Below are 13,766 nucleotides of genomic sequence, written 5' to 3'. Positions count from 1 at the left end.
TTAACTTGTTTCCTGACTTGTTGTTGACAAACGCGTAGATCTCAGAACAATAACTAAAGCATAGAAGGAAGGCTAAAATAAGAATTCAGAAACTATAAACCGGCTCTCTTCTAGCTTACGACACAAACTATGAGTGAGAAAAGGACAAATGATTCGCTCTTTGCTTCATTTTTTCCGAGGTTGTCACAACATGAAATGTCATTTGGACCTATTGGACTCATTTTAACTCGGCCAAATACATAGTAACATACATAAGAAGATTTTACTTATATTTACCGAACTATTTGACACGGTCGCGTCAACTGTGTTTACGAGTGTCTTGTGTTCAGATTGTTTTAAGTGATAATTTAACAATATTTTTCCAAATAAATGGAAAGAAACTTTTATTTATATCAAATAATTGAGTGTCTCGACTGTGTGACATTATGTCTTGTGTGGTATGGGGCTGCAGCTCACATTCAGGAAGAAAAGAAAATAGCCAACAACTTCTGTCGTTTCATCGGTAAGTTTTTTGTAATTTTCTAGTGAAATGTGAACTGCTGAACAATTTTAGGAAAGTAATATGTTTTGCTGAATAGATTTGTAGCATAAAATATTTGAGATATCCATTATATTATACGTTTCATCGATGAATACGGAATTGATTTGAGGTTATGTTGATTGTCCATAGTGATGTACTAAAATTATCGATACTTTTAATTTTTAGATTTCCTGTAGACGATAACAAAGAGAAAGAATGGATAATTCGCATTAATAGACGAAATTGGATTCCAAATAAGTACAGCCGTATTTGCTCGAAACATTTTACTGCGGATTCATTTATGTGTGTTCCTAATTCAAAGTGGAGGCGTCTTCGAGACGATGCTATTCCTACATTGAACATTATAGATCAGACAGATGAAATGGTGTTTAAATTTAAATTTCAGCCTAGCCTGCATCATCTCACTGCTGGATAGATAGATAAGATATTTGTATCATGTTATCACAACACGTTTATACTATCTATCATTCAACTACATATTATTATGTACTTAATAAACTTAGTATATATACTAAGTCTGTAGTTGTTTTATGTCTAAACAATTATGAGTTGTACACGTTTTATATAAGTAAATTATTATTATCTTTGATTTCAGATATTAAATCCAAAAGTGTCGACTGGATTTACATGAAAAGGTATATCAAATAATTTTCTTTTTTTATATTTTTAACATGATATACATATATAGAGTGTATAATTCAACCAGCTGCACAATGCACTTAAATCAGATATATTTTACTTTTATTTTTATAGATTATTTTGTACATATACTATTTTAACATTATTATTAAACTTTATTTCAGTCAGTTCAAGAAGACGAGATGAAAAATTTAAAAGAAAAGCTGAACAAGTCCCGCCTCAAGATCAAACGACTTAATGAAAAAAAAAAAAAAAAAACAATGTGACAGGGTGTCACAAAGACAGTTTCTAAGCAAATTGACACTGTTTAGAAATTAATAAATTTGTATTTATTGTAAATATAATGTACATAATTAATAACGTGTGAAATAAATACTTGCTAATGAACAGATTTACGATCTAATTTATATTTCATTTTACCTCCTTTTCTTATTTACTCCTACTCCAACACTCCAGGTTGATACGAACTGCGCCCAATAAAGAATGTAATGAATGTTATAGATTTGTGTAAGCGACTTAGATAAATCTTGACTAAACCTTCCTTTACAAATACAAATATACTTTATTGCACACAACATACAATACTTACAAGTTTTGCACGAAAGATACAGTACACCACCTACCTACCTTTTACTTTCCCTTTCTGTTCTCTTATGAATACTTGTATGCCGTATTTTTTTAAGTATAATGCTATATCTAGTAGGTACGAGTATGGTAATCCTAGTATTGAAACAGCTTGTAGCCCTAGTAAAGACCGCCATTTTATGTTTACAGAGTGGCACGTTTTTTCTGTAGGTATTTCCCTCAGAACAATAACTAAAGCATAGAAGGAAGGCTAAAATAAGAATTCAGAAACTATAAACCGGCTCTCTTCTAGCTTACGACACAAACTATGAGTGAGAAAAGGACAAATGATTCGCTCTTTGCTTCATTTTTTCCGAGGTTGTCACAACATGAAATGTCATTTGGACCTATTGGACTCATTTTAATTCGGCCAAATACATAGTAACATACATAAGAAGATTTTACTTATATTTACCGAACTATTTGACACGGTCGCGTGAACTTTGTTTACGAGTGTCTTGTGTTCAGATTGTTTTAAGTGATAATTTAACAATATTTTTCCAAATAAATGGAAAGAAACTTTTATTTATATCAAATAATTGAGTGTCTCGACTCTGTGACATTATGTCTTGTGTGGTATGGGGCTGCAGCTCACATTCAGGAAGAAAAGAAAATAGCCAACAACTTCTGTCGTTTCATCGGTAAGTTTTTTGTAATTTTCTAGTGAAATGTGAACTGCTGAACAATTTTAGGAAAGTAATATGTTTTGCTGAATAGATTTGTAGCATAAAATATTTGAGATATCCATTATATTATACGTTTCATCGATGAATACGGAATTGATTTGAGGTTATGTTGATTGTCCATAGTGATGTACTAAAATTATCGATACTTTTAATTTTTAGATTTCCTGTAGACGATAACAAAGAGAAAGAATGGATAATTCGCATTAATAGACGAAATTGGATTCCAAATAAGTACAGCCGTATTTGCTCGAAACATTTTACTGCGGATTCATTTATGTGTGTTCCTAATTCAAAGTGGAGGCGTCTTCGAGACGATGCTATTCCTACATTGAACATTATAGATCAGACAGATGAAATGGTGTTTAAATTTATATTTAAATTTCAGCCTAGCCTGCATCATCTCACTGCTGGCTAGATAGATAAGATATTTGTATCATGTTATCACAACACGTTTATATTATCTATCATTCAACTACATATTATTATGTACTTAATAAACTTAGTATATACTAAGTCTGTAGTTGTTTTATGTCTAAACAATTATGAGTTGTACACGTTTTATATAAGTAAATGATTATTATCTTTGATTTCAGATATTAAATCCAAAAGTGTCGACTGGATTTACATGAAAAGGTATATCAAATAATTTTCTTTTTATATTTTTATCATGATATACATATATAGAGTGTATAATTCAACCAGCTGCACAATGCACTTAAATCAGATATATTTTACTTTTATTTTTATAGATTATTTTGTACATACACTATTTTAACATTATTATTAAACTTTATTTCAGTCAGTTCAAGAAGACGAGATGAAAAATTTAAAAGAAAAGCTGAACAAGTCACGCCTCAAGATCAAACGACTTAATGAAAAAAAAAGTCAATGTGACAGGGTGTCACAAAGACAGTTTCTAAACAAATTGACACTGTTTAGAAATTAATAAATTTGTATTTATTGTAAATATAATGTACATAATTAATAACGTGTAAAATAAATACTTGCTAATGAACAGATTTACGATCTAATTTATATTTCATTTTACCTCCTGTTCTTATTTACTCCTACTCCAACACTCCAGGTTGATACGAACTGCGCCCAATAAAGAATGTAATGAATGTTATAGATTTGTGTAAGCGACTTAGATAAATCTTGACTAAACCTTCCTTTACAAATACAAATATACTTTATTGCACACAACATACAATACTTACAAGTTTTACACGAAAGATACAGTACACCACCTACCTACCTTTTACTTTCCCTTTCTGTTCTCTTATGAATACTTGTATGCCGTATTTTTTTTTAAGAATAATGCTATATCTAGTAGGTACGAGTATGGTAATCCTAGTATTGAAACAGCTTGTAGCCCTAGTAAAGACCGCCATTTTATGTTTACAGAGTGGCACGTTTTTTCTGTAGGTATTTCCAGTCCATACTCTTTTCTATGTCTATGGCGTGAGCCCATCGGGCCTCTTACCGTCTGTGCGGCTTAGACCCGGCGGTTCCAATTTGCACGGCACGTCGATCGACACCAGTGCACGGCGGATGACATCATAAATAAATTCGAATATTACAAAATACTTACCGATGAAACGATAACAGTTGGCTATTTTCTTTCCTTCCTGAATGTGAGCTGCAGCTCCAAACTAATATAAACCAGACAATATAATCCAAAAATGGTTAGATACTTACCTATCAGAGACAGAGTCTCCTTTCATCAAGAAGAAGATAATTGCATCCTACAAAAAGAAATCTTGTAAAAAAAAATTATCGACATTAATTGTAAGTAAATTTAATTTTATCGACATATTAGTAAAGTGAAACCCAACACTAGGCAATGAAAAACTTGTGACAACCTACGAAATTACGAAACAATTTTTGTATATGCGTCTTTGTCTAACATTACGCCGGTTCCGTAAGATAAAGTAGAGCAGAATTATAGAGTTCTGTTGCTATTTTAGCCTTCCTTCTATGCTTTAGTTATTGTTCTGAGGTATTTCCAGTCCATACTCTTTTCTATGTCTATGGCGTGACCCCATCGGGTCTCTTACCGTCTGTGCGGCTTAGACCCGGCGGCGGCGGTTCCAATTTGCACGGCACGTCGATCGACACCAGTGCACGGCGGATGACATCATAAATAAATTCGAATATTACAAAATACTTACCGATGAAACGATAACAGTTGGCTATTTTCTTTCCTTCCTGAATGTGAGCTGCAGCTCCAAACTAATATAAACCAGACAATATAATCCAAAAATGGTTAGATACTTACCTATCAGAGACAGAGTCTCCTTTCATCAAGAAGAAGATAATTGCATCCTACAAAAAGAAATCTTGTAAAAAAAATTTATCGACATTAATTGTAAGTAAATTTAATTTTATCGACATATTACTAAAGTGAAACCCAACACTAGGCAATGAAAAACTTGTGACAACCTACGAAATTACGAAACAATTTTTGTATATGCGTCTTTGTCTAACATTACGCCGGTTCCGTAAGATAAAGTAGAGCAGAATTATAGAGTTCTGTTGCTATTTTAGCCTTCCTTCTATGCTTTAGTTATTGTTCTGAGGCGTAGATATAGTATAAACCTACGCGTTTGACTGTCACTCTCGGCTCTCGCTGTGGCGAACATAAATATTTAAAATAATAAAAAAAAGACGTATAACTACGTCAGACCTGGATACTAGGCCAGAAAATGTCATTCACTCAATGCCTCAAATTACTCATTCAACAAAAAAAAATGTCAGTCAAGTGTCATCTGTCAAACTAGTGAAGCTGTAGAATAGCAATGAAGAAACGGATTTAAAAATTGTGTAATTCTGTGTTTGATTTGTTTTATTCTTTTTATTAGACTTATATTTTACCCACAACAACATTTTTAATTATTGTGTACCTATTCCTAAGGTAAGTTAATGTTACACGTCTTCTATTATAACCTCTTAACTTGAGCAATAAAATACACGATACATGAATTAAATTACAAATTATACTTTAAATACTTCTCATAAAGTAAGAAATTATCTATTTATTCATATTTATAGCGAGTCTTACATCGTTTCAATAGACAGCAGACACTCAGTGGAAAACATTTGTGTTTCAGATAGACTATTCGCAATGCACAAGCTACTAGAGTTTCAAACAGTAGTTCTGGCGGCTGGCCGGGGGTCCCGGCTGCCTGACGTCGGTGGAACGGTGTCCAAATGTCTTCTACCAGTTGGACCATACCCTGTATTATGGTACTCTTTAAATATGTTGGAGAAAATGGGTTTTCAAGGTATGTAGATTTATTTGTGTTGAAAATACTAGCTTCTTTTACATTATATTATTAATTACTTATTAAAGATTTATTGTTCTTGTCCACATCTTCAAGGACATGGCAAAAATTCATAATGTGTGTGATAATTTTGCAGTTGAGTAAAAAGTATTTTTCACTTTCAGAAACTATGATAGTAGTTCTGGATGAAGATAAATCTAACATCTTGAATGCATTAGAAAAGTGCCCTTTGAAAATCAAGTATGATTTTATTATGATTCCATCCGAAGAAGATTGGGGTACAGCAAACTCCTTAAAATTCATATACAGCAGAGTTTCAACAGACTTAATTGTTGTGTCTGGGGACCTCATCACTAATGTCAACTTGCATGATGTGTTCAATCTCTATCGCAAGCATGATGCAGTGCTGGCCACTTTATTTTTCAACAATGGTCCTGAAGAATGGATTGAACTTCCAGGCCCAAAAACAAAGGCTAAACCAGACAGAGACTTAGTATGCATAGACAAAGAAACACAAAGACTCACCTTTCTAGCCAGTGCTAGCGATTTTGAAGAATCCGTAACAATTCCCAGGATTCTAATCAAGAAGTTTGATTCCATAAGTATGTACAGTAGATTATTAGATGCTCATGTGTATATAATGAAAAAGTGGGTTATTAAATACTTAGTGGAAAGTGATAAATTCACTTCAGTGAAAGGGGAGCTGATTCCACATATTGTGAAAAAACAATTAACAAAACCCAAGAGTGCAGTCAACAAGAAAGGTGCTTCAGAGAAAAATGTAGAAGTTACAAAAAATATCTTTGACTTTGCTGATGAAACAGGGTATGAGAGCAAAATTAGAGAAATGTCTGCATACAATGATCATAAAGTTGGCAGTAAGGGTGTTTACTATAATGATGTGATCCGGTGCTATGCACACATACCAAGTAAGAGTACATTTGGCATGAGAATCAATACCCTGTCATCATTTTACTTGGCTAACAGTAAGGTAATTATTGTATGTGTATTTAACATAGGTGATTATTATTTTAACCTCTCATATGCCGAGATACCAGACACAATAGATTTTACATTGTGTCTGGTCGAGATCCGCGTTCCGGCGTTCGAAAGATTAAAGAAATTAAAAATAACAGTACTTGCATAAGAATTATGAACATCTATCCCACAGGAAAAGTTTATTAGGCAATCTTTAATTTAATAAATTAAGTTTAAATTTAGTTCCATGTATTACATATTCGGTTCTGTCTAACATGAATAATGTATACATTTATAAACAAAACAATAAAACCATACTAACTTTTGTTACTTCCAGATCTTATCCAAATGGGAAGAGCTGACAGGATGTCCCCTATCTGAAAGGTTCCATCCAAACAGCGAGGTGAAGACAAGGCAGATAGATGAGACTTGTACAGTTGGAGACAAGAGTGTAGTGAACGAGAAGACTTCAATCAAAGGTTCATTTATAGGAGCCAACTGTACCGTTGAAAACAAAGTGCGCTTGACCAACTGTATACTTATGAATAATGTCACTATCAAAGAAGGGTAAGTTACAATACAATACAATAAAAATACACTTTATTGCACGAAAATAAAAAGAAATAATTACAAAAAGACTCTTAACTAAGAAACAATGAAGAATGAATGAATGAAGTTACATTGATAATGGTTCGTTTTAGAGTTACAATTTATTTTATATTGAATTTTCACTGTTGTGTACTGGGACTACTAACTTAGAGAATTTTATATAATATATAGTAAATTTTTAGCAAATCTTATAAAAACATAATGTGCTTAAGCATGACTGAATTGTTTAGTTAAGCAATTTTCCCTGTACAATGTATGTTGGGTCCGCTAGATATAAATAAAAATATCTATTTACTATGTTTACGGCTGACAGTTCCCGAACCACAAGGCCCTTTTCTTACTTTTTTATTATTATTAATTTGTTGTACTTCAATTTCCTATTTATTATTTTGCTTCCAGATGCGTCCTCCAAGACTGTGTGATCTACACGGGCGCGACAGTGGGCCCTGGTTGCAACCTGCAGCATTGCCTGGTTGGCCCTCACCATGAGGTGCCACCAACCACTACCAGCAACCACCAGCTACATGCTGAAACCACTGACAATATGATCACCCTTGGATAAATAGGTCAATTTATTTATTGAAATAAATTCATTTATATTATTATTTTATTGTTTTATAATTTCTACATCATCGACTCACGCCACATGCAATGATTACAATTCAAAATCTGATTCTGATTGTGAACGAGAGATCCGACAACTCATCAACCACGTACGACATGACCAACATACAGGAAATGTTAGGCTTAACCAGGCATGTGCTTAATTAGATATTAATGAGGGACATTCTCCTAGCATTTCTCAAGAGCTGGCAACTCAGGCACTTTCAATAGATTAGAATGCGCGTGATGCCCTACTAGGCGATTACGTGAGGACCTATAATGGAACATTCAAATGCACACGCAACTGCCTAGAGTAACGGAGTCTTCAGCATAATAGACTTTGTTTTTCAAACCAACAAATTGAAGTGACCAATCACAAGCTGAGCCATTTCCTTTTGCCCGTATTTGTAATATTCATAATTAGCTATTCTTATAGAAAAATGTAAATTGTTACTGGCGATAAATTTATTTTATTCTTAATTCAATTGTACTTACCTTTATTTTACTTTTCTCTACCAAGTAGGCACGTACCTGCCTACTATTTTAATGCCGTCTCGTAAACTGACGCAAACAAATTAGGAAGAAAATTACATTTCATAATATTATTATTCCAAGCTCTTACCACGCGTCTTCCTTTGCGTGCGTGCGCGTATTACTTCATACCTGAGTACTACGTTTATTTGTTTTAACTTAACTTGCATAGAGCCACGGAAACATTTGCTAACAATGAGAAAAAATCATTAGAGTAACGCAAATTATGTTGCAACCACCGTTCTATTGCTCGCCGTTATATAATACTTGGCTCGATGCAGCACATCTGATAGGTACTTAGTCTTACGAATGTAGGAAAGGACCTACATTCGCAGCAACCAGGCTTCCCGTATCGAATTTCTTGAACTCTTGCGTACTCAGAGGTTCAATATAAACAACAGCAGGTTGGCTAACAAGCAATGTTGCGAAGAAAATGTTGATGTTTGTGGTTCGGCTCTAATCGCTTCATCTCTTTCCAAACTGGGAGTGCATCTTAGGACTCTGGACTTAGACCGACAGCGAATTGCGGTTTCATGACTTATAACCCGGTATTGCGTTTTGCTTGTTCTTGCAACTGGTCGCCGGTGGCGGCACTGGACCGGCTAGTGCACTTGTTGGACGTTATACCTGTCTCGGCCACTGTTAGAGTTTCACTATGATTGATAATCCGAATTATTTCACTATTCGCAGTTTAATAGCTATGTCGTCACTTTCTTACGTACAATCTTAGCGCTCCTACATTGTAATTTAATTGCATTAAGTGCATGCCTACGCAATCGGTACCGTGGTTGTTCTCTTTACTTTCGTGCTGTTGACCAGATTATCAACCTACATCCATCTTCGTTGCACCAAATTGCATTATTATAGTGATCTGAATGTTTTCACAATAAATGTTGCAATTGTCGATAAGTGCGACAGGCTGTGGCAGTTAGAACATTGCAACAAAGATTAGTATTGCAAATACTTAGTGAGTACGTTGCGTGTGGATTAAGCTAAACGAATGGTTGCAGCGAACATGCCCTGTTATATAATGATTGACCCACATGCCCACATACTTTCGTTAAACTATAAATACATATAAGTGTTGTTACCAAGGATATGTGAAATGAATTTTATTCATTCTTAAGTAATATCAGCTATACCTACCAATGTAGGTTTATTACGAAGGTAGGTATCTCCTTAGTAGACACTGGTTTTGTTTACTAAACAATATTATTTTCTCGTCTTCAACCTTGTGGGTTGTGAAGTGGATGACCAACCGCATCAACCCTGGAGTCAGGGTTATTATTAGGACAACATACTTACATAATTATGTAGTAATCGGCACCAGCGGGTTAACGTGGACATATCTTAGTTTCGGACAATCCGGTAATCAGCCTGTAATGTCCTAACCAAACTAGGGTCCACAAAGTGTTTTTTATGCATCCCCACCGGGATTCTAACCCCGGACCTCCAGATCGTAAACTCAACCACTGGACCACGGGGGTCATTAAACATTATTATAAGATTATAACAGTTTCTTTTTTTTTGACGTGATTTGCCTCAGATGGCATTGACTTGGCCGGAATGATTAATAAGTCAATATTAGCACAGGTCTCTGTTAATCAGTCTGATTACAGCCACTACACAGTGTTGATCAAAGGCCGCCTGAATACAGTCATGCCACAACACTGTTGATCAGAGGACGTCTGAATACCGTCATGCCACTACAGTGTTGATCAGAGGCCGTCTAAATACAGTCATGCCACTACACAGTGTTGATCAGAGGCCATCTAAATACAGTCTAGCCACTATACAGTGTTGATCAAAGGCCGTCTAAATACAGTCATGCCACTACACAGTGTTGATCAGAGGCCATCTAAATACAGTCTTGCCACTATACAGTGTTGATCAGAGGCCGTCTAAATACAGTCATGCCACTACACAGTGTTGATCAGAAGCCGTCTAAATACAGTCTAGCCACTACACAGTGTTGATCAGAGGCCGTCTAAGTACCGTCATGCCACTACACATAAAGACCTGTGCTAATATTGACTTACCGACTAATCGTTCCGCCAAAGTAGTCAATACCATCTGGCGTAGTTAGGATTCATTGTATTCAATATCTCAACAAAATGTCACTATTTGAATAAGTAATGTTATTCTCCCATGTCAAGGTTATAACTTTATAAGCATCTGTGTTAGTTTCCGCTCTGTTTAGCCTTCCCTTGTTTGTGGTCTTGCGAATAAGTTTGCTCTACTTTCCGATGCATTCTGGTGTGACATATTTTTATACAAACTTCAGTTAAGTATTCCATTGTTTATACATACTTAAATTTAAAACTTAGAAAAACTAGTAGCCTTACTACTGATTGTCAAAAGGAAATATTCAACAAAGTTAAGTATTATCTGTATCGAGATCCTTTGCTTTTGGAAGCATCTTGGTAATCGTAAAAGCGGGTAATGCCAGTCAGGAGACAATGTCGGTCACCAACCCATCTCCCGTTTAACATATATGACACGCATGCGCATACCGGTTTGAAAATATAGGGTATCTACTATTCCATTCTGTAGTTTTTACAATCCCGCAATAGAGTAACATAGCGTTATTACTCTATCTACTAAGTATTTCAGCCCTAAAATTAACATCATTTTTCAATTACATAACGTATCCAGATTTTACACACTACCTTGACTAACTATAGAGAACTTGTGCTGGAAAACAACACTATTTAGTGGAAGTTATTGAACGCGACTAACATTCGAAACTGTTTAATACGATTAGCTGGCGTGAAGAGTCAGTGTTTACGTTCAGTTTCACGGTAATTTTTTGATGGAGCAGCTTCCTCAATCGCAGCTGAAACTTACAGCGGAACTACGCCAGCCGCTAATTGCCCGTTACGCGAATTATTGCGTGTGACTGCTGTGCGTTACTGTATTTTCCAGATCAAATGCAGGTATACGTATTGTTACTAATTGTATTCTTCCATTCTTTCTATTTAATATATAAGTAGACTAGCTGTTACCCGCGACTTTGCCACCCCTTTTTACCCCACATAAATGTTCATGACTCATGTCAGAGGCCTTTGACGGCTCAATAGTAACCCGGACACCATGGTTGATGAGGTTGGTAATCCACCTCACAACCCACACGAGAGAAGAGGAGTGTTGAATTTTACAAAATCCCGTCTTAGTGAGCACCTACGTCCCAAAAGTAACGCCCATGCAAAATTTGAGACTCCTAGCATTTGTAGTTTCTGAGATTTCGTGATGAGAGAGTCAGTCAGTAGCCATTCGCTTTTATACGAGTAGATATTATTTAGCTTGACCGATCCCTAGCTGGGCTAAGACCTCCCCCTGATCCTTCCACAAACATTTTAGTCACAACATAATCGCGTATAAGTATACAAGAATTAAGGAGAAGAAAGAAAGATTATTTATTCAGCATAACATAAATTAACATTACCTACCTTAGAAGTATACTATAATAGTGAATACAATTTCAGATCAGGAAATTTCGTAGCCTAGCAGTAGCTAGACTAGCAGCTGCAGCCGATTGGAAAATCAAGAAAGACATTAACAAAAAGATGGGATTTTCAGTCTAATCACATATACTTAACTGATATCATAATTAAGTATACGCAACGCCAAAATGCGCGAAGGTATAATTATCTACCTAATTCTTAAATGATTTAATTTCATCGACTTTTTATCAATTCAATCGACTCGTGACTTCGAATTATATTGCATGATTGTTGTTTAATATTACAAAGAATGTCTATGGCTTTTTGCAATTTTGATTTCACTGGCCTTGTTGGCTTTCAACAATTTATGGTAGATACCTACCTATAAAAAACTAAGCTCTATAACATTTGCTACGTGCTCTACATTTTAAAAACAGACATACTTACTGTACCTACCTAAACACTTAAGATTTTATTCTCATCTAATTTAATCCAAAAAACCGGTAGGTATTCATGAAAAATGTATAAATATATAGGTAGTACTTACCTACCTCGCCATACTACCTTCTCCCTACCTTTTCAGTCTAGGAAGCTAAATTGGTCCAGTCGTATACTAAGTAAGCAGGATCTATTTATTTGCATGTATTTATTGGCAAAGTTGTACTTATAGTTTGTACGCGCAATCTTTCAAATTTTTTTTACATTTTTCCTCACCTTATGGTTGTCTGGAAGGAATCGCTTTAAGCGATAAGGCCGCCATTTGCCATGTACTTAGTTAAGAGACTTTTTGTAATTATTATTTTTTTATTTTGGTGCAATAAAGTGTATTTGTATTGTATTGTATTGTATCAATATTAGCCTACATCGTCCGTCACCTACCATCGGTGAAATTGTGGTGATGAACCTACCTATTTATATATTATAAAATGAATAAGTTCCTTGAAAATCAACTGAAATACAATTTTATAACTTTTATTTCATGAAATATCAAACATGACATACTTAAGTATGTAATGTCTTCTTGCTACACAAATAAAAATAAAAAATACACTTTACTCAATCATACATTAATCAATCTTACTGCTAAAAGAGAAAGAGACACCCGAGCTAATACCTATCTACTTACACTATATTGTATATCTAGGTATGTTATGGGCTTGTGATTGTGCATCTAGAGTGCAGGTGATGAAAGTGGTGCGGCGTCTGAGCCCGGTCTGCGACGCTTGCGCAGCGAGCGCCCGCGCCGGCTCCGCACAGTCCGCGCACCACTTTCCAGTGCCTCGCACGCGCACCCGCCGGCCACACGACCCATCCGAAATTACGTGATTCCATTTAAAGCCATTCCTATTCAGTGTACACAAATAACACATATGTATGTACAGTAAATATAGTATTGAGTAACAGGTGCCGACTCAGATCCTCGTGTTTGATTGTGAGCAGCACCTTAGTTTCAGAGGTGCTTCGTTAGGCGAAGAAAGCGGAAGACAGGGGTTAACGTCTGAACAGCTGATTAGTGGCAGTGGTAAGGAAACTTTCATTTTACAGCTAACAACTATTTACATACCTCCAAAAATAAGAAAATTTGCCTCAAATACCTAGTTACAACTTGATAAACAGTAAAGCATTAAAATCATACAATTTATAAATATACTTAATTCTATTTGTATATGTATAAAAGCAAGTTTTCTATGTAACGTGTACGGTGTAAGTAATTCCCATTTACCTTATACTTGTCCTATAGTATATTTCAATAAAAATAAATCTAAGTCAAATCACTATAGGTTCGATTCATTTATCTCTTTCTAAGGGAAGCTACATTGCTGCTATT

General features: G+C 35.1%; 2 protein-coding genes and 1 long non-coding RNA gene across 4 annotated transcripts in view; all 3 read left to right on the top strand.

Annotated features, from left to right (window-relative positions):
- Positions 1–93: 93 nt before the first annotated feature.
- LOC126367194 (uncharacterized) lies at positions 94–1,430 on the top strand. Its single transcript, XR_007566450.1, has 3 exons — positions 94–502; positions 1,137–1,176; positions 1,345–1,430. It is a non-coding gene; the product is annotated as an uncharacterized LOC126367194 (long non-coding RNA).
- A 3,822-nt stretch (positions 1,431–5,252) lies between these two features.
- Positions 5,253–7,966, top strand: LOC126367162 (translation initiation factor eIF-2B subunit gamma). Its single transcript, XM_050010573.1, has 5 exons — positions 5,253–5,404; positions 5,601–5,774; positions 5,939–6,765; positions 7,090–7,319; positions 7,761–7,966. Exons 2-5 carry the CDS (start codon positions 5,615–5,617, stop codon positions 7,921–7,923), a joined length of 1,380 nt encoding a protein of 459 aa, XP_049866530.1. The 5' UTR covers positions 5,253–5,404; positions 5,601–5,614; the 3' UTR covers positions 7,924–7,966.
- Positions 7,967–13,166: 5,200 nt separating this feature from the next.
- LOC126367155 (pancreatic triacylglycerol lipase-like) overlaps positions 13,167–13,766 on the top strand; it is a 50,490-nt gene continuing 49,890 nt past the window's right edge. Inside the window, exon 1 of one of the 2 annotated variants that reach the window (XM_050010564.1) lies at positions 13,167–13,460. The gene's annotated coding sequence lies outside the window, so the exon portion shown is untranslated. The remainder of the gene's footprint in view (positions 13,461–13,766) is intronic. The other variant, XM_050010565.1, reaches the window with a different exon arrangement.

This window comes from Pectinophora gossypiella, chromosome 5 (genome assembly GCF_024362695.1).
Source record: "Pectinophora gossypiella chromosome 5, ilPecGoss1.1, whole genome shotgun sequence".
Taxonomy (NCBI): domain Eukaryota; kingdom Metazoa; phylum Arthropoda; class Insecta; order Lepidoptera; family Gelechiidae; genus Pectinophora; species Pectinophora gossypiella.
This window is presented reverse-complemented; position numbering and strand designations above follow the sequence as displayed.

Excerpts from the sequence above, each read along its gene's own strand:
- LOC126367162 (XM_050010573.1), top strand. The coding sequence starts at position 5,615 with ATGCACAAGCTACTAGAGTTTCAAACAGTAGTTCTGGCGGCTGGCCGG. Across the intron at positions 5,775-5,938 it reads GGAGAAAATGGGTTTTCAAG|AAACTATGATAGTAGTTCTG; the intron begins GTATGTAGATTT and ends TTTCACTTTCAG. Across the intron at positions 7,320-7,760 it reads AATGTCACTATCAAAGAAGG|ATGCGTCCTCCAAGACTGTG; the intron begins GTAAGTTACAAT and ends TTTTGCTTCCAG.